At 51.4% G+C, this 18,740-nt stretch overlaps 1 protein-coding gene across 1 annotated transcript in view; it reads right to left on the reverse strand.

The window, feature by feature from the left end:
* Nucleotides 1–18,740, reverse strand: part of LOC137365665 (probable G-protein coupled receptor 139) — a gene marked incomplete at its 5' end in the record, with an annotated part of 305,010 nt that overhangs the window by 222,073 nt on the left and 64,197 nt on the right. The window contains one exon of the mRNA XM_068028034.1: nucleotides 12,539–12,655. Within this exon, the coding sequence (XP_067884135.1) occupies nucleotides 12,539–12,655 (117 nt within the window). The remainder of the gene's footprint in view (nucleotides 1–12,538; nucleotides 12,656–18,740) is intronic.

Consider the following 18,740-nt stretch of genomic DNA (forward strand, 5'->3'; position numbering starts at 1 on the left):
CCCTGTCCAGCATGAGGCATTGTGCTGACCATACTAGAGCTCTGTCCAGCATGGGGCACTCTGCTGACCATACTAGAGCCCTGTCCAGCATGGGGCACTGTGCTGACCATACTAGAGCCCTGTCCAGCATGGGGCACTGTGCTGATAATACTAGAGCCCTGTCCAGCATGGGGCATTGTGCTGACCATACTAGAGCCCTGTCCAGCATTGGGCACTGTGCTGATAATACTAGAGCCCTGTCCAGCATGGGGCATTGTGCTGACCATACTAGAGCCCTGTCCAGCATGGGGCATTGTGCTGACCATACTAGAGCCCTGTACAGCATGGGGCATTGTGCTGACCATACTAGAGCCCTGTCCAGCATGGGTCATTGAGCTGATAATACTAGAGCCCTGTCCAGCATGGGGCATTGTGCTGACCACACTAGAGTCCTGTCCAGCATGGGGCATTGTGCTGACCACACTAGAGTCCTGTCCAGCATGGGGCATTGTGCTGGTAATACTAGAGCCCTGTCCAGCATGGGGCACTGTGCTGACCACACTAGAGCCCTGTCCAGCATGGGGCATTGTGCTGATAATACTAGAGCTCTGTCCAGCATGGGGCACTGTGCTGACCACACTAGAGCCCTGTCCAGCATGGGGCATTGTGCTGGTAATACTAGAGCCCTGTCCAGCATGGGGCATTGTGCTGATAATACTAGAGCTCTGTCCAGCATGGGGCACTGTGCTGATAATACTAGAGCCCTGCCCAGCATGGGGCATTGAGCTGACCACACTAGAGTCCTGTCCAGCATGGGGCATTGTGCTGGTAATACTAGAGCCCTGTCCAGCATGGGGCATTGTGCTGACCATACTAGAGCCCTGTCCAGCATGGGGCATTGTGCTGACCATACTAGAGCCCTGTCCAGCATGGGGCATTGTGCTGACCATACTAGAGCCTTGTCCAGCATGGGGCATTGTGCTGACCATACAAGAGCCCTGTCCAGCATGGGGCATTGTGCTGAACATACTAGTGACCTGTCCAGCATGGGGCATTGTGCTGACCATACTCGGGCCCTGTCCAGCATGGGGCATTGTGCTGACCACACTAGAGCCCTGTCCAGCATGGGGCATTGTGGTGACCATACTGGAGCCCTGTCCAGCATGGGGCATTGTGCTGACCATACTAGAGCTCTGTCCAGCATGGGACATTGTGCTGACCATACTAGAGCTCTGTCCAGCATGGGGCATTGTGCTGACCATACTAGAGCTCTGTCCAGCATGGGGCATTGTGCTGACCATACTAGAGCCCTGTCCAGCATGGGTCATTGAGCTGATAATACTAGAGCCCTGTCCAGCATGGGGCATTGTGCTGACCACACTAGAGTCCTGTCCAGCATGGGGCATTGTGCTGACCACACTAGAGTCCTGTCCAGCATGGGGCATTGTGCTGGTAATACTAGAGCCCTGTCCAGCATGGGGCACTGTGCTGACCACACTAGAGCCCTGTCCAGCATGGGGCATTGTGCTGATAATACTAGAGCTCTGTCCAGCATGGGGCACTGTGCTGACCACACTAGAGCCCTGTCCAGCATGGGGCATTGTGCTGGTAATACTAGAGCCCTGTCCAGCATGGGGCATTGTGCTGATAATACTAGAGCTCTGTCCAGCATGGGGCACTGTGCTGATAATACAAGAGCCCTGCCCAGCATGGGGCATTGAGCTGACCACACTAGAGCCCTGTCCAGCATGGGGCACTGTGCTGACCATACTAGAGCCCTGTCCAGCATGGGGCATTGTGCTGACCATACTAGAGCCCTGTCCAGCATGGGGCATTGTGCTGACCATATTAGAGCCCTGTCCAGCATGGGGCACTGTGCTGATAATACTAGAGCCCTGTCCAGCATGGGGCACTGTGCTGACCATACTAGAGCCCTGTCCAGCATGGGGCACTGTGCTGACCATACTAGAGCTCTGTCCAGCATGGGGCATTGTGCTGACCATACTAGAGCCCTGTCCAGCATGGGGCACTGTGCTGATAATACTAGAGCCCTGTCCAGCATGGGGCATTGTGCTGACCATACTAGAGCCCTGTCCAGCATGGGGCACTGTGCTGATAATACTAGAGCCCTGTCCAGCATGGGGCATTGTGCTGACCATACTAGAGCCCTGTACAGCATGGGGCATTGTGCTGACCATACTAGAGCCCTGTCCAGCATGGGGCATTGAGCTGATAATACTAGAGCCCTGTCCAGCATGGGGCATTGTGCTGACCACACTAGAGTCCTGTCCAGCATGGGGCATTGTGCTGACCACACTAGAGTCCTGTCCAGCATGGGGCATTGTGCTGGTAATACTAGAGCCCTGTCCAGCATGGGGCACTGTGCTGACCACACTAGAGCCCTGTCCAGCATGGGGCATTGTGCTGATAATACTAGAGCTCTGTCCAGCATGGGGCACTGTGCTGACCACACTAGAGCCCTGTCCAGCATGGGGCATTGTGCTGGTAATACTAGAGCTCTATCCAGCATGGGGCACTGTGCTGATAATACTAGAGCCCTGTCCAGCATGGGGCATTGAGCTGACCACACTAGAGTCCTGTCCAGCATGGGGCATTGTGCTGGCCATACTAGAGCCCTGTCCAGCATGGGGCATTGTGCTGACCATACTAGAGCCCTGTCCAGCATGGGGCATTGTGCTGACCATACTAGAGCCCTGTCCAGCATGGGGCATTGTGCTGACCATACTAGAGCCTTGTCCAGCATGGGGCATTGTGCTGACCATACAAGAGCCCTGTCCAGCATGGGGCATTGTGCTGACCATACTAGAGACCTGTCCAGCATGGGGCATTGTGCTGACCATACTCGGGCCCTGTCCAGCATGGGGCATTGTGCTGACCACACTAGAGCCCTGTCCAGCATGGGGCATTGTGGTGACCATACTGGAGCCCTGTCCAGCATGGGGCATTGTGCTGACCATACTAGAGCTCTGTCCAGCATGGGGCATTGTGCTGACCATACTAGAGCTCTGTCCAGCATGGGGCATTGTGCTGACCATACTAAAGCCCTGTCCAGCATGGGGCATTGTGCTGACCATACTAGAGCCCTGTCCAGCATGGGGCATTGTGCTGACCATACTAGAGCTCTGTCCAGCATGGGGCATTTTGCTGACCATACTAGAGCTCTGTCCAGCATGGGGCACTGTGCTGACCATACTGGAGCCCTGTCCAGCATGGGGCATTGTGCTGACCATGCTAGAGCTCTGTCCAGCATGGGGCACTGTGCTGACCATACTAGAGCCCTGTCCAGCATGGGGCACTGTGCTGACCATACAAGAGCGCTGTCCAGCATGGGGCACTGTGCTGACCATACTAGAGCCCTGTCCAGCATGGGGCATTGTGCTGACCATACTAGAGCTCTGTCCAGCATGGGGCACTGTGCTGACCATACTAGAGCCCTGGCCTGCATGGGGCATTGTGCTGACCGTACTAGAGCTCTGTCCAGCATGGGGCACTGTGCTGACCATACTAGAGCCCTGTCCAGCATGGGGCATTGTGCTGACCATACTAGAGCTCTGTCCAGCATGGGGCATTGTGCTGACCATACTAGAGCCCTGTCCAGCATGAGGCATTGTGCTGACCATACTAGAGCTCTGTCCAGCATGGGGCACTCTGCTGACCATACTAGAGCCCTGTCCAGCATGGGGCACTGTGCTGACCATACTAGAGCCCTGTCCAGCATGGGGCACTGTGCTGATAATACTAGAGCCCTGTCCAGAATGGGGCATTGTGCTGACCACAATAGAGCCCTTTCCAGCATGGGGCACTGTGCTGACCATATTAGAGCCCTGTCCAGCATGGGGCACTGTGCTGATAATACTAGAGCCCTGTCCAGCATGGGGCACTGTGCTGACCATACTAGAGCCCTGTCCAGCATGGGGCACTGTGCTGACCATGCTAGAGCTCTGTCCAGCATGGGGCACTGTGCTGATAATACTAGAGCCCTGTCCAGCATGGGGCACTGTGCTGATAATACTAGAGCCCTGTCCAGCATGGGGCATTGTGCTGACCATACTAGAGCCCTGTCCAGCATGGGGCACTGTGCTGATAATACTAGAGCCCTGTCCAGCATGGGGCATTGTGCTGACCATACTAGAGCCCTGTACAGCATGGGGCATTGTGCTGACCATCCTAGAGCCCTGTCCAGCATGGGGCATTGAGCTGATAATACTAGAGCCCTGTCCAGCATGGGGCATTGTGCTGACCACACTAGAGTCCTGTCCAGCATGGGGCATTGTGCTGACCACACTAGAGTCCTGTCCAGCATGGGGCATTGTGCTGGTAATACTAGAGCCCTGTCCAGCATGGGGCACTGTGCTGACCACACTAGAGCCCTGTCCAGCATGGGGCATTGTGCTGATAATACTCGAGCTCTGTCCAGCATGGGGCACTGTGCTGACCACACTAGAGCCCTGTCCAGCATGGGGCATTGTGCTGGTAATACTAGAGCCCTGTCCAGCATGGGGCATTGTGCTGATAATACTAGAGCTCTGTCCAGCATGGGGCACTGTGCTGATAATACTAGAGCCCTGTCCAGCATGGGTCATTGAGCTGACCACACTAGAGTCCTGTCCAGCATGGGGCATTGTGCTGGTAATACTAGAGCCCTGTCCAGCATGGGGCATTGTGCTGACCATACTAGAGCCCTGTCCAGCATGGGGCATTGTGCTGACCATACTAGAGCCCTGTCCAGCATGGGGCATTGTGCTGACCATACTAGAGCCTTATCCAGCATGGGGCATTGTGCTGACCATACAAGAGCCCTGTCCAGCATGGGGCATTGTGCTGACCATACTAGAGACCTGTCCAGCATGGGGCATTGTGCTGACCATACTCGGGCCCTGTCCAGCATGTGGCATTGTGCTGACCACACTAGAGCCCTGTCCAGCATGGGGCATTGTGGTGACCATACTGGAGCCCTGTCCAGCATGGGGCATTGTGCTGACCATACTAGAGCTCTGTCCAGCATGGGGCATTGTGCTGACCATACTAGAGCTCTGTCCAGCATGGGGCATTGTGCTGACCATACTAAAGCCCTGTCCAGCATGGGGCATTGTGCTGACCATACTAGAGCCCTGTCCAGCATGGGGCATTGTGCTGACCATACTAGAGCTCTGTCCAGCATGGGGCATTTTGCTGACCATACTAGAGCTCTGTCCAGCATGGGGCACTGTGCTGACCATACTGGAGCCCTGTCCAGCATGGGGCATTGTGCTGACCATACTAGAGCTCTGTCCAGCATGGGGCACTGTGCTGACCATACTAGAGCCCTGTCCAGCATGGGGCACTGTGCTGACCATACAAGAGCCCTGTCCAGCATGGGGCACTGTGCTGACCATACTAGAGCCCTGTCCAGCATGGGGCATTGTGCTGACCATACTAGAGCTCTGTCCAGCATGGGGCTCTGTGCTGATAATACTAGAGCCCTGTCCAGCATGACGCACTGGGCTGACCGCACTCGAGCCCTGTCCAGCATGGGGCATTGTGCTGACCACTCTAGAGCCCTGTCCAGTATGGGGCTCTGTGCTGATAATACTAGAGCCCTGTCCAGCATGAGGCACAGTGCTGACCATACTAGAGCCCTGTCCAGCATGGGGCACTGTGCTGACCATACTAAAGCCCTGTCCAGCATGGGGCATTGTGCTGACCACACTAGAGCCCTGTCCAGCATGGGGCACTGTGCGGACCACACTAGAGCTCTGTCCAGCATGGGGCATTGTGCTGATAATACTCGAGCCCTGTCCAGCATGGGGCACTGGGCTGACCACACTAGAGCCCTGTCCAGCATGGGGCATTGTGCTGACCACAATAGAGCCCTTTCCAGCATGGGGCACTGTGCTGACCACACTAGAGCCCTGTCCAGCATGGGGCACTGTGCTGACCATACTAGAGCCCTGTCCAGCATGGGGCATTGTGCGTACCACACTAGAGTCCTGTCCAGCAGGGGGCATTGTGCTGGTAATACTAGAGCCCTGTCCAGCATGGGGCACTGTGCTGACCACACTAGAGCCCTGTCCAGCATGGGGCATTGTGCTGATAATACTAGAGCTCTGTCCAGCATGGGGCACTGTGCTACCACACTAGAGCCCTGTCCAGCATGGGGCGTTGTGCTGACCACACTAGAGTCCTGTCCAGCATGGGGCATTGTGCTGGTAATACTAGAGCCCTGTCCAGCATGGGGCACTGTGCTGATAATACAAGAGCCCTGTCCAGCATGGGGCATTGAGCTGACCACACTAGAGTCCTGTCCAGCATGGGGCATTGTGCTGGTAATACTAGAGCCCTGTCCAGCATGGGGCATTGTGCTGACCATACTAGAGCCCTGTCCAGCATGGGGCATTGTGCTGACCATACTAGAGCCCTGTCCAGCATGGGGCATTGTGCTGACCATACTAGAGCCTTGTCCAGCATGGGGCATTGTGCTGACCATACTAGAGCCCTGTCCAGCATGGGGCATTGTGCTGACCATACTAGAGACCTGTCCAGCATGGGGTTTTGTGCTGACCATACTCGGGCCCTGTCCAGCATGGGGCATTGTGCTGACCACACTAGAGCCCTGTCCAGCATGGGGCATTGTGGTGACCATACTGGAGCCCTGTCCAGCATGGGGCATTGTGCTGACAATACTAGAGCTCTGTCCAGCATGGGGCATTGTGCTGACCATACTAGAGCTCTGTCCAGCATGGGGCATTGTGCTGACCATACTAAAGCCCTGTCCAGCATGGGGCATTGTGCTGACCATACTAGAGCCCTGTCCAGCATGGGGCATTGTGCTGACCATACTAGAGCTCTGTCCAGCATGGGGCATTTTGCTGACCATACTAGAGCTCTGTCCAGCATGGGGCACTGTGCTGATCATACTGGAGCCCTGTCCAGCATGGGGCATTGTGCTGACCATACTAGAGCTCTGTCCAGCATGGGGCACTGTGCTGACCATACTAGAGCCCTGTCCAGCATGGGGCACTGTGCTGACCATACAAGAGCCCTGTCCAGCATGGGGCACTGTGCTGACCATACTAGAGCCCTGTCCAGCATGGGGCATTGTGCTGACCATACTAGAGCTCTGTCCAGCATGGGGCACTGTGCTGACCATACTGGAGCCCTGGCCTGCATGGGGCATTGTGCTGACCGTACTAGAGCTCTGTCCAGCATGGGGCACTGTGCTGACCATACTAGAGCCCTGTCCAGCATGGGGCATTGTGCTGACCATACTAGAGCTCTGTCCAGCATGGGGCATTGTGCTGACCATACCAGAGCCCTGTCCAGCATGAGGCATTGTGCTGACCATACTAGAGCCCTGTCCAGCATGAGGCATTGTGCTGACCATACTAGAGCCCTGTCCAGCATGGGGCATTGTGCTGACCATACTAGAGCCCTATCCAGCATGAGGCACTGTGCTGACCATACTAGATCCCTGTCCAGCATGAGGCATTGTGCTGACCATACTGAAGCCCTGTCCAGCATGGGGCATTGTGCTGACCATACTAGAGCCCTGTCCAGCATGGGGCTCTGTGCTGATAATACTAGAGCCCTGTCCAGCATGACGCACTGGGCTGACCGCACTCGAGCCCTGTCCAGCATGGGGCATTGTGCTGACCACTCTAGAGCCCTGTCCAGTATGGGGCTCTGTGCTGATAATACTAGAGCCCTGTCCAGCATGAGGCACAGTGCTGACCATACTAGAGCCCTGTCCAGCATGGGGCACTGTGCTGACCATACTAAAGCCCTGTCCAGCATGGGGCATTGTGCTGACCACACTAGAGCCCTGTCCAGCATGGGGCACTGTGCGGACCACACTAGAGCTCTGTCCAGCATGGGGCATTGTGCTGATAATACTCGAGCCCTGTCCAGCATGGGGCACTGGGCTGACCACACTAGAGCCCTGTCCAGTATGGGGCATTGTGCTGACCACAATAGAGCCCTTTCCAGCATGGGGCACTGTGCTGACCACACTAGAGCCCTGTCCAGCATGGGGCACTGTGCTGACCATACTAGAGCCCTGTCCAGCATGGGGCATTGTGCTGACCATACTAGAGCCCTGTCCAGCATGGGGCATTGTGCTGACCATACTAGAGCCCTGTCCAGCATGGGGCACTGTGCTGATAATACTAGAGCCCTGTCCAGCATGGGGCACTGTGCTGACCACACTAGAGCTCTGTCCAGCATGGGGCATTGTGCTGATAATACTCGAGCCCTGTCCAGCATGGGGCACTGGGCTGACCACACTAGAGCCCTGCCCAGAATGGGGCATTGTGCTGACCACAATAGAGCCCTTTCCAGCATGGGGCACTGTGCTGACCACACTAGAGCCCTGTCCAGCATGGGGCACTGTGCTGACCATACTAGAGCCCTGTCCAGCATGGGGCATTGTGCTGACCATACTAGAGCCCTGTCCAGCATGGGGCACTTTGCTGATAATACTAGAGCCCATTCCAGCATGGGCACTGTGCTGACCATACTAGAGCCCTGTCCAGCATGGGGCACTGTGCTGACCATACTAGAGCTCTGTCCAGCATGGGGCACTGTGCTGATAATACTAGAGCCCTGTCCAGCATGGGGCACTGTGCTGATAATACTAGAGCCCTGTCCAGCATGGGGCATTGTGCTGACCATACTAGAGCCCTGTCCAGCATGGGGCACTGTGCTGATAATACTAGAGCCCTGTCCAGCATGGGGCATTGTGCTGACCATACTAGAGCCCTGTCCAGCATGGGGCATTGTGCTGACCATACTAGAGCCCTGTACAGCATGGGGCATTGTGCTGACCATACTAGAGCCCTGTCCAGCATGGGTCATTGAGCTGATAATACTAGAGCCCTGTCCAGCATGGGGCATTGTGCTGATAATACTAGAGTCCTGTCCAGCATGGGGCATTGTGCTGACCACACTAGAGTCCTGTCCAGCATGGGGCATTGTGCTGGTAATACTAGAGCCCTGTCCAGCATGGGGCACTGTGCTGACCACACTAGAGCCCTGTCCAGCATGGGGCATTGTGCTGATAATACTAGAGCTCTGTCCAGCATGGGGCACTGTGCTGACCACACTAGAGCCCTGTCCAGCATGGGGCATTGTGCTGGTAATACTAGAGCCCTGTCCAGCATGGGGCATTGTGCTGATAATACTAGAGCTCTGTCCAGCATGGGGCACTGTGCTGATAATACTAGAGCCCTGCCCAGCATGGGGCATTGAGCTGACCACACTAGAGTCCTGTCCAGCATGGGGCATTGTGCTGGTAATACTAGAGCCCTGTCCAGCATGGGGCATTGTGCTGACCATACTAGAGCCCTGTCCAGCATGGGGCATTGTGCTGACCATACTAGAGCCCTGTCCAGCATGGGGCATTGTGCTGACCATACTAGAGCCTTGTCCAGCATGGGGCATTGTGCTGACCATACAAGAGCCCTGTCCAGCATGGGGCATTGTGCTGACCATACTAGAGACCTGTCCAGCATGGGGCATTGTGCTGACCATACTCGGGCCCTGTCCAGCATGGGGCATTGTGCTGACCACACTAGAGCCCTGTCCAGCATGGGGCATTGTGGTGACCATACTGGAGCCCTGTCCAGCATGGGGCATTGTGCTGACCATACTAGAGCTCTGTCCAGCATGGGGCATTGTGCTGACCATACTAGAGCTCTGTCCAGCATGGGGCATTGTGCTGACCATACTAAAGCCCTGTCCAGCATGGGGCATTGTGCTGACCATACTAGAGCCCTGTCCAGCATGGGGCATTGTGCTGACCATACTAGAGCTCTGTCCAGCATGGGGCATTTTGCTGACCATACTAGAGCTCTGTCCAGCATGGGGCACTGTGCTGACCATACTGGAGCCCTGTGCAGCATGGGGCATTGTGCTGACCATACTAGAGCTCTGTCCAGCATGGGGCACTGTGCTGACCATACTAGAGCCCTGTCCAGCATGGGGCACTGTGCTGACCATACAAGAGCCCTGTCCAGCATGGGGCACTGTGCTGACCATACTAGAGCCCTGTCCAGCATGGGGCATTGTGCTGACCATACTAGAGCTCTGTCCAGCATGGGGCACTGTGCTGACCATACTAGAGCCCTGGCCTGCATGGGGCATTGTGCTGACCGTACTCGAGCTCTGTCCAGCATGGGGCACTGTGCTGACCATACTAGAGCCCTGTCCAGCATGGGGCATTGTGCTGACCATACTAGAGCTCTGTCCAGCATGGGGCATTGTGCTGACCATACTAGAGCCCTGACCAGCATGGGGCATTGCGCTGACCATACTAGAGCCCTGTCCAGCATGGGGCATTGTGCTGACCATACTAGAGCTCTGTCCAGCATGGGGCATTGTGCTGACCATGCTAGAGCTCTGTCCAGCATGGGGCATTTTGCTGACCATAGTAGAGCCCTGTCCAGCATGGGGCATTGTGCTGACCATACTAGAGCTCTGTCCAGCATGAGGCACTGTGCTGACCACACTAGAGCCCTGTCCAGCATGGGGCACTGTGCTGACCATACTAGATTTCTGTCCAGCATGGGGCACTGTGCTGACCACACTAGAGCCCTGTCCAGCATGGGGCATTGTGCTGACCATACTAGAGCCCTGTCCAGCATGGGGCACTGTGCTGACCACACTAGAGCCCTGTCCAGCATGGGGCATTGTGCTGATCATACTAGAGCCCTGTCCAGCATGGGGCACTGTGCTGACCACACTAGAGCCCTGTCCAGCATGGGACATTGTGCTGACCATACTAGAGTTCTGTCCAGCATGTGGCACTGTGCTGACCACACTAGAGCCCTGTCCAGCATGGGGCATTGTGCTGACCCTACTAGAGCCCTGTCCAGCATGGGGCATTGTGCTGACCATACTAGAGCCCTGTCCAGCATGGGGCACTGTGCTGACCACACTAGAGCCCTGTCCAGCATGGGGCATTGTGCTGACCATACTCGAGCTCTGTCCAGCATGGGGCATTGTGCTGACCATACTAGAGCCCTGTCCAGCATGGGGCAGTTTGCTGACCATATTAGAGTTCTGTCCAGCATGGGGCATTGTGCTGACCATACTAGAGCTCTGTCCAGCATGGGGCATTGTGCTGATAATACTAGAGCTCTGTCCAGCATGGGGCACTTTGCTGACCATACTAGAGCTCTATCTAGCATGGGGCATTGTGCTGACCATACTAGAGCATTGTCCAGCATGGGCATTGTGCTGACCATACTCGAGCCCTGACCAGCATGGGGCATTGTGCTTCCCATATTAGAGCATTGTCCAGCATGGGGCATTGTGCTGACCATACTAGAGCCCTGTCCAGCATGGGGCATTGTGCTGACCATACTAGAGCCCTGTCCAGCATGGGGCATTGTGCTGACCATACTAGAGCCCTGTCCAGCATGGGGCACTGTGCTGACCATACTAGAGCATTGTCCACCATTGGGCACTGTGCTGACCACACAAGTGTACTGCCCACCATGGGACACTGTGCTGACCACACTAGAAGTGGCCGGCTGTGTGGTTCGCATCATTTTATGGGTCCCATCTTCTGCGCCCTGAGCAACAGTGGGTTCTGTGGAGTTGAAAATCGTGGCTAGGAACAGATACAGAGAGAAAGAAATTCACTTTAAAAAGAGAATTGAGGAAAGATTGAAGGCATATTATTTGCAGAAATATGGGAAATGCACAAGAGAATGGGACTAATGGAGTGGTGAGGCCATGGAGGGATTCAGACTCAAGAATGAGAATATTAAAATTAAGGTGCTGCCAGACCGGGAGCCATTGTAGATCAGTGAGCACAGGGGTGATGGGTGATCGGGATTTGGTGTGAGTTAGGATACAGGCAGCAGAGTTCTGGATGGGCTGTGGTTTATGGAGGTTTATAACTGGGAGGGTGACCAGGAGAGATTCGGAATCGTCAAGTGTGGATTTAACAAAGGCACATATGAGGGTTTATGCAGCAGATGGGCTGAGGCAGAAGTGGAGACGGGTGATATTACTCAGGTGGTAGTAGACAGGGTTGGTGATGGAGAGAATTTGGAGATGAACTCAAGTAAGGTAAAAATAGAACACAGAGGTTGTAAACTGTCTGGTTCAGCCTCAGGATCGGGTATGTGGTTCACAGATAGGGGATGGAGTTTGTGATGGAGACCAATGGACCAATGACACTGTCTTCTCTCTTCCCACAATTTACGTTCCAGAACAGTATTTCAGTAAACAGGGTTTACAGATCTCCTAGCTGGAAATAGAGACAGTATCAGCAGCAAAGAGGAGAGAGTAAATTACAAGAACTGAAATACCGTTAGCAGTGGTTTACACAGCTGATTTCTGGAGATAGAGATTCAGCAGAAATAACAACAGCAGAAAGGAGGGTAGAGAAAATTACAGGAGCAGTAATGCAGTTAAACATGGTTAATCAAGGTAATTACTGGAGATATTCACCGGGATTAACAACAGCAGCAAGGCGGTGAGAGTAAATTACAGGAACAGTAATACAGTTAAACATGGTTTTCAGAATAAATACCTGGAAACAGATACTAACCAGGGACACCAACAATACCGAGGATGGGATAATAAATGTATTGAGCAATCCGAAGTGCGAGGTCGATGCGAAAGTTTAATGAGAACCGATCATAATGTGTAGAAAGATCGTGAAGTTCTGAGGATAAACTCTTGCTCATTGTTGTAACATTCCAATCTATTGTTCTCAGATTCTGACCCATTGTTCTCAGATTCTGACCCATTGTTCTCAGACTCTGACCCATTGTTCTCAGATTCTGACCCATTGTTCTCAGACTCTGACCCATTGTTCTCAGATTCTGACCCATTGTTCTCAGATTCTGACCCATTGTTCTCAGACTCTGATCCATTGTTCTCAGATTCTGATCTATCCTCTCCCTCTCTCTGGAGCCGCTGATCCCTGTGAGTGCCTGGCGTGATGCTCCCGCTGACAGTATGGGATAACACATCGAAAGGAGTCCCATATTAATAGGAGAGGGAAACCCTCCTGTGACACAATTCGGTCCATGGAGACTGACATTAATTACAGTCACTGAACAAACAGTTTCAGTTAACACCTTTCAATCCATCACCTTTTTGTACCACAATAAACTGGAACTCTTACCCAGTCTGAATGGATGTATGGGGGTTTCTGAGGGAAGGAATAGTGGAAATAGCAGAGGCACTGGCCAGAATCTTCCAATCCTCCTTGGATATGGGTGTGATGACAGAGGATTGGAGGATTGTAAATCTTACATCCTGTTTAAAAAAGGAGATATGCGATAAATGCTGTAATTACTGACCAGTCAGACTAGTGTCACGACTGGGGACATTTGTAGACGTGACAACCCAAGAGAAAAATACTTGTTGCTTGTAAAAATATTGGATAGTAAATGGTTAGCAACCTGGATATGCTAAAGACTATTGATGTCTGGCAAACAACAACAACAACAACAATTTATATTTAGATATTGCCTTTAATGTTATAAAACATCCCAAGGTGCTTCACAGGAGCATTATGAAGCAAAGTGCGAACTGAGATACAACAGGAGATATTAGGTCAAAGGACCAACAGCTTAGCCAAAGAGGAAGGTTACAAGGAATGTCTTAAAGGAGGAAAGTGAGATGGAGAGGTGCAGAGGCGGAGATGTGTATGGAGGATACTGCAGCTTGGGCCCCGGCAGCTGAAGGCACGGTCGCCAGTGGTGCAGTGATTTAATTAACGGATGCAAAAGAGACCAGAATTAGAGGAGCACAGATGTCTCGATGGGTTCTGGAGCTGGAGGAGATTACAGAGATAGGGAGGGGCGAGGCTATTGAGAGATATGACAACAAGGATGAGAATTTTAAAATCAAGATATTGCTTGACTGGGAGCCAATGTCGGTCAGTGTCATATAAACGGGACTTGGTGTGAGCTAAGACATGGGCAGCAGAGTTTTGGATGACCTCAAGTTTACAGAGAGTAGATGTGGGAGATCAGCCAGGAGTGAGTTGGAACAGTCACATCGAGAGGTGACAAAGGCATGAATGAGGTTTCAGCAGCAGATGGGCTGACACAGGGGTGAAGTCAGGCGATGTTACTGAGGTGGCAATAGGCGGTTGTAATGATCCCCTGAAAATGAGGTTAAAGCTCATTTTGTGGTGAAATGTGACACCAAGGCTGTAAACATATTGTCTGAATCTCAGACTGTCACCAGGAAGAGGGATGGAATCAATAGCAAGGGAACAGAGTTGGAGTGGGGAGTGAAAACAATGGCTTCAGTCTTCCCAATATTTAATTGGAGGAAATTTCTGCTCATCCAGTACTGGATGTCGGATAAGCAGTCTGATAATTTAACAACAGTGGAGGAGTGGAGAGAGGTGGTGGTGAGGTAAACTTGATGGAGTTCTTTGATAAAACAATGGAGAGGGTTGATGAGGGTGGTGTGATTGAAGTTATACATATGGACTTTCAAAAGGTGTTCGATCAAGTGACATTCAATAGACAGGTTAGGAAAACTGTACCCTATGGATTAAAGGTACAGTGAAAGTGTGGATATAACATTGGCTAAGGAACAGTAAACAGAGAGAAGTGGTGAAAGGTTGTTGTTCAGACTCAATGGGAGTATACAGTGGTGTTCCCCTGGGCTCAATATTAGGACCACTGCCCTTTTTGCTCTTGGAAACCCAGGGTGGGTAGGGCAGAGGCCATTCCTCCTCTTTCTTTCCAGAGCTTTCACTCTCTCTGCAGCTTCTGCTCCATTTGTTGATCATGTTGCAGACGCAGAGACACTGTAACTACAGTCCCCATTCATCGTACAGAGTTGTGTCACCAAGTCCTCTCTCCTCCCTGAATGTCTGCAGCAGCTCATAACACAACCTCCAGAAAACCATCCACAGCACCTCCACTAACTTTGTAATAACAGAAGTAAGTCAAAAGCCCCTCACCTGCAAGTTGGACGCCTGGTCCTTTTAACTAACACTAGAGGGGAATCCTCGTGCTGCTGAATGTATGTTCAGCTGAGAGTGACTAACACAGGTGGTCAGTATACATGCAAGGACCAAGTATCAAAGACGCACATCAAAGTTGCTGAAATGGCTGATCGACTTCATATTCAGACCTCTCCTCACACTACAGACACACACACGTTACACCGACACGAGCACCCCGGCCAGCCTGGGTGTCCTGTACAATGTGCTGGATGTGACCGGCAGTGCAGCTCACACCATTTTATGGATCCAAGCTTCCACAGCATGAGTGGAGCAGGAGAGATGAAATGTGTGGTCAGGAAGACCACACTGCGGCTGTCTGGATACAAAATTGTCTGGCCCATAGAAGACAGAGGGTGTTAGTAGATGGAAAGTATTCAGCATGGAGCTCGGTGACCAGTGGTGTTCTGCAGGGATCTGTTCTGGGACCTCTGCTCTTTGTGATTTTTATAAATGACTTGGATGAGGAAGTGGAAGGCTGGGTTAGCAAGTTTGCCGATGACACGAAGGTTGCTAGAGTTGTGGATAGTGTGGAAGGCTGTTGTCGGTTGCAACGGGACATTGACAGGATGCAGAGCTGGGTTGAGAAGTGGCAGATGGAGTTCAACCTGGAAAAGTGTGAAGTGATTCATTTTGGTAGGTCGAATTTGAATGCAAAATACAGGCTTAAAGACAGGGTTTTTGGTAGTGTGGAGGAACAGAGGGATCTTGGGGTCCATGTCCAGAGATCGCTCAAAGTTGCCACCCAAGTTGATAGGGTTGTTAAGAAGGCGTATGGTTTGTTGGCTTTCATTAACGGGGGATTGAGTTTAAGGGCTGCGAGGTTATGCTGCAGCTCTATAAGGCCCTGGTTCGACCACACTTGGAATATTGTGTTCAGTTCTGGTCGCCTCATTATAGGAAGGGTATGGATGCTTTAGAGAGGGTGCAGAGGAGATTTACCAGGATGCTGCCTGGACTGGAGGGCATGTCTTATGAAGAAAGATTGAGGGAGCTAGGGCTTTTCTCATTGGAGCGAAGAAGGATGAGAGGTGACTTGATAGAGGGGTACAAGATGATGAGAGGCAGAGATAGAGTGGATAGTCAGAGACTTTTTCCCAGGTGGAAAGGGCTATCACTAGTGGGCATAATTTTAAGGTGACTGTAGGAAGGTTTCAGGGAGATGTCAGAGGTAGGTTCTTTACACAGAGAGTGGTGGGTGCGTGGAATGCGCTGCCAGTGGTGGTAGTAGAAGCAGATACATTAGGGAAATTTAAGCGACTCTTGGATCGGTACATGGATGATAGGAGAATGAAGGGTAGGTAGTTAGTTTGATCTTAGAGTAGGTTAAAGGTTCGGCACAACATCGTGGGCCGAAGGGCCTGTACTGTGCTGTACTGTTCTATGCTCTATGTTCTATGTTATATGAAGAGAGGCAGAGGGAAAGAAACTCACTTTTAAGCCGGAATTGGAAAAAAGATTTTTAAGAGGAACAAGTTTCAGGAACATTGGAAATGAACAGGGGATTGGGATAATCAGAGGGGTGAGGACATGGAGGGATTTGATCACATGAGTGAGAATATTAAAATTGAGGTGTTACTGGACCATGAGCCAATGTCGGTCAGTCAGCACAGGGATGTTGGGTGAACAGAATTTGGTGCAAATTAGAAGATGGCAGCAGAGTTTTGGATGACCACAGGTTACAGAGAGCAGGATGTGGGAGACCAGCCAGGAGTGTGTTAGAATAGTCAAGTCTCGAGATAAAAAAAGGCATGGATGAGGTTTTTAGCAGCAGCTGAATTGAGCTCTCTCTCTCTCGTTCTTTCTCTCTCTGTCGGCCTCATTTGCTCTGTCCCACACTCAGAATCTTATAAGTTTCAATCAAGTCGCCTCTTACTCTTCTAAACTCCAGCTGACATAAGCCTAGCCTGTCCAGCCTTTCCTCATTAGACAACACCCCCATTCCAGGCATTAGTCTAGTAAACCATCTCTGAACTGCTTCGAATGCATTTCCACCTGTCCTTAAATGAGGAGATCAATACTGTACACAGTATTCCAGAAGTGGTCTCCCTATATAACTGAAACATAACCTTTCTACATTTGTATTCAATTCCTCCTGCATTGGACGATAACATTCTATTAGTTTTCCTAATGACTTGCAATACCTACATATTAACCTTTTACAATTCATGCACAAGGACTCTCAGTTCCCCCTGGATGGTAGAGCTCTGAAATCTCTCACCATTGTGATTATATGCTTAATTTTTATTCTTCCTGCCAAAATGGACAATTTCATATTTTCCCACATTATACTCCATTTACCAGATCTTTGCCCAATCACTCAATCTATCTACCCCTTTGTGGTTCACTTGTGTCCACGTCACAACATACTGTCTGACCGACGTTTCTGTCATCAGCAAATTTAGCAAACATACCTTTGGCCCCTTCATCCAAGTGATTTATATAAATTGTAAAGAGCTAAGGCACCCGCACTGATCCCTGTGACACACCACTCGTTACATCTTGCCAAACAGAAAATGATCCATTTAAGCTTACTCTCTGTTTCCTGTTAGCTAGCCAATCTTCTATCCAAGCCAATAGGTTGCCCCCTACACCATGAGCTTTTATATTCCGCAATGAACTTTGATGTGGCACATTATGAAATCCCTTCTGGAAATCTAAGTATAGTACATCCACCAGTTCCCCTTTATCCACAGCACCTGTTACTTCTTCAAAGAACTTCAATAAATTGGTTAAACATGGTTTCCATTTCACAAAAGCATGTTGACTCTGCCTGATCACCTTGAATTATTCTGTGTGTCCTGCTATAACGTCTTTACTAATAGCTTCTTACATTTGATCCATAGCCAGAAAGCCTTTCTCACCTGCCACAGGCCGTATGTCCACTATGTCTATTCTGATTTTGTGCTGTATTTGAACTGTTACTCCTCAATAAACTGCTTGTGCCCCTTCGACCTCCTTTTGGTTAATCTGTGACCCTGGATCAGATCTTACATTGGTGTAGGAGAGGGAACACAGCTCATGTCAAAGTCCTGCCTCCCTTTTATATGATCCTGCATAATGGACAGGGACTACTGGGCAGTAATGTGCTCAAAGGTTATCAGCAGTAATTGATTATCCCTATATTTGTATATTGTAGAACATTAAAACATACCCCTACTCTGGTGTCCAGTGCACCCTCAATATTCATGATTAAAATATCAGAGGAGTGGGAACCAGACAGCTCTGATCACCCTGAGGTACAGGTGATTCTCGAGTCCGTGTCGAGTGTATCCACAACCCATAAAGATAACTGTGCAAACATGAGCAGACCTGAAGAAATTAACTGACCATTGCATGATCCATGAAGCAGTATTCTTACCGAGCTGAAATTATGTCATGCATTCCAGACAATATCATGTCATTGTTATACCAGGGTGTAGTTCACGAAGCCATGTTCCCTTCTATCTGCCCGATTTGACTGGTTGGAAAGCCGGATGGCAGCTGGTGACTGACTATTGACCACCACAAACTCAATTCAGTCAACCCTGCGTGAACCCGGTTGTCTGATAGACACCCACCCTACTCTCCCGGATTCTGAGTGGCAGGGCTGTCTTCTCTACCCTGGATATCTCTAATGTTTATTGTAGTATCCCAGTAAAACTAGAGAAACAAATTAAATTCACATTCACTTCTGAGGACCAGAGGTACTCCTGGACATGTCTGTCACAAGGGGTTCCACAATAACCCCGCTATTTTCAACAAACGTGTAGCCGGGTCCCTTCTGAGCTTTTCA

The sequence above is a fragment of the Heterodontus francisci genome, unplaced genomic scaffold (assembly GCF_036365525.1).
Source record: "Heterodontus francisci isolate sHetFra1 unplaced genomic scaffold, sHetFra1.hap1 HAP1_SCAFFOLD_87, whole genome shotgun sequence".
Taxonomy (NCBI): domain Eukaryota; kingdom Metazoa; phylum Chordata; class Chondrichthyes; order Heterodontiformes; family Heterodontidae; genus Heterodontus; species Heterodontus francisci.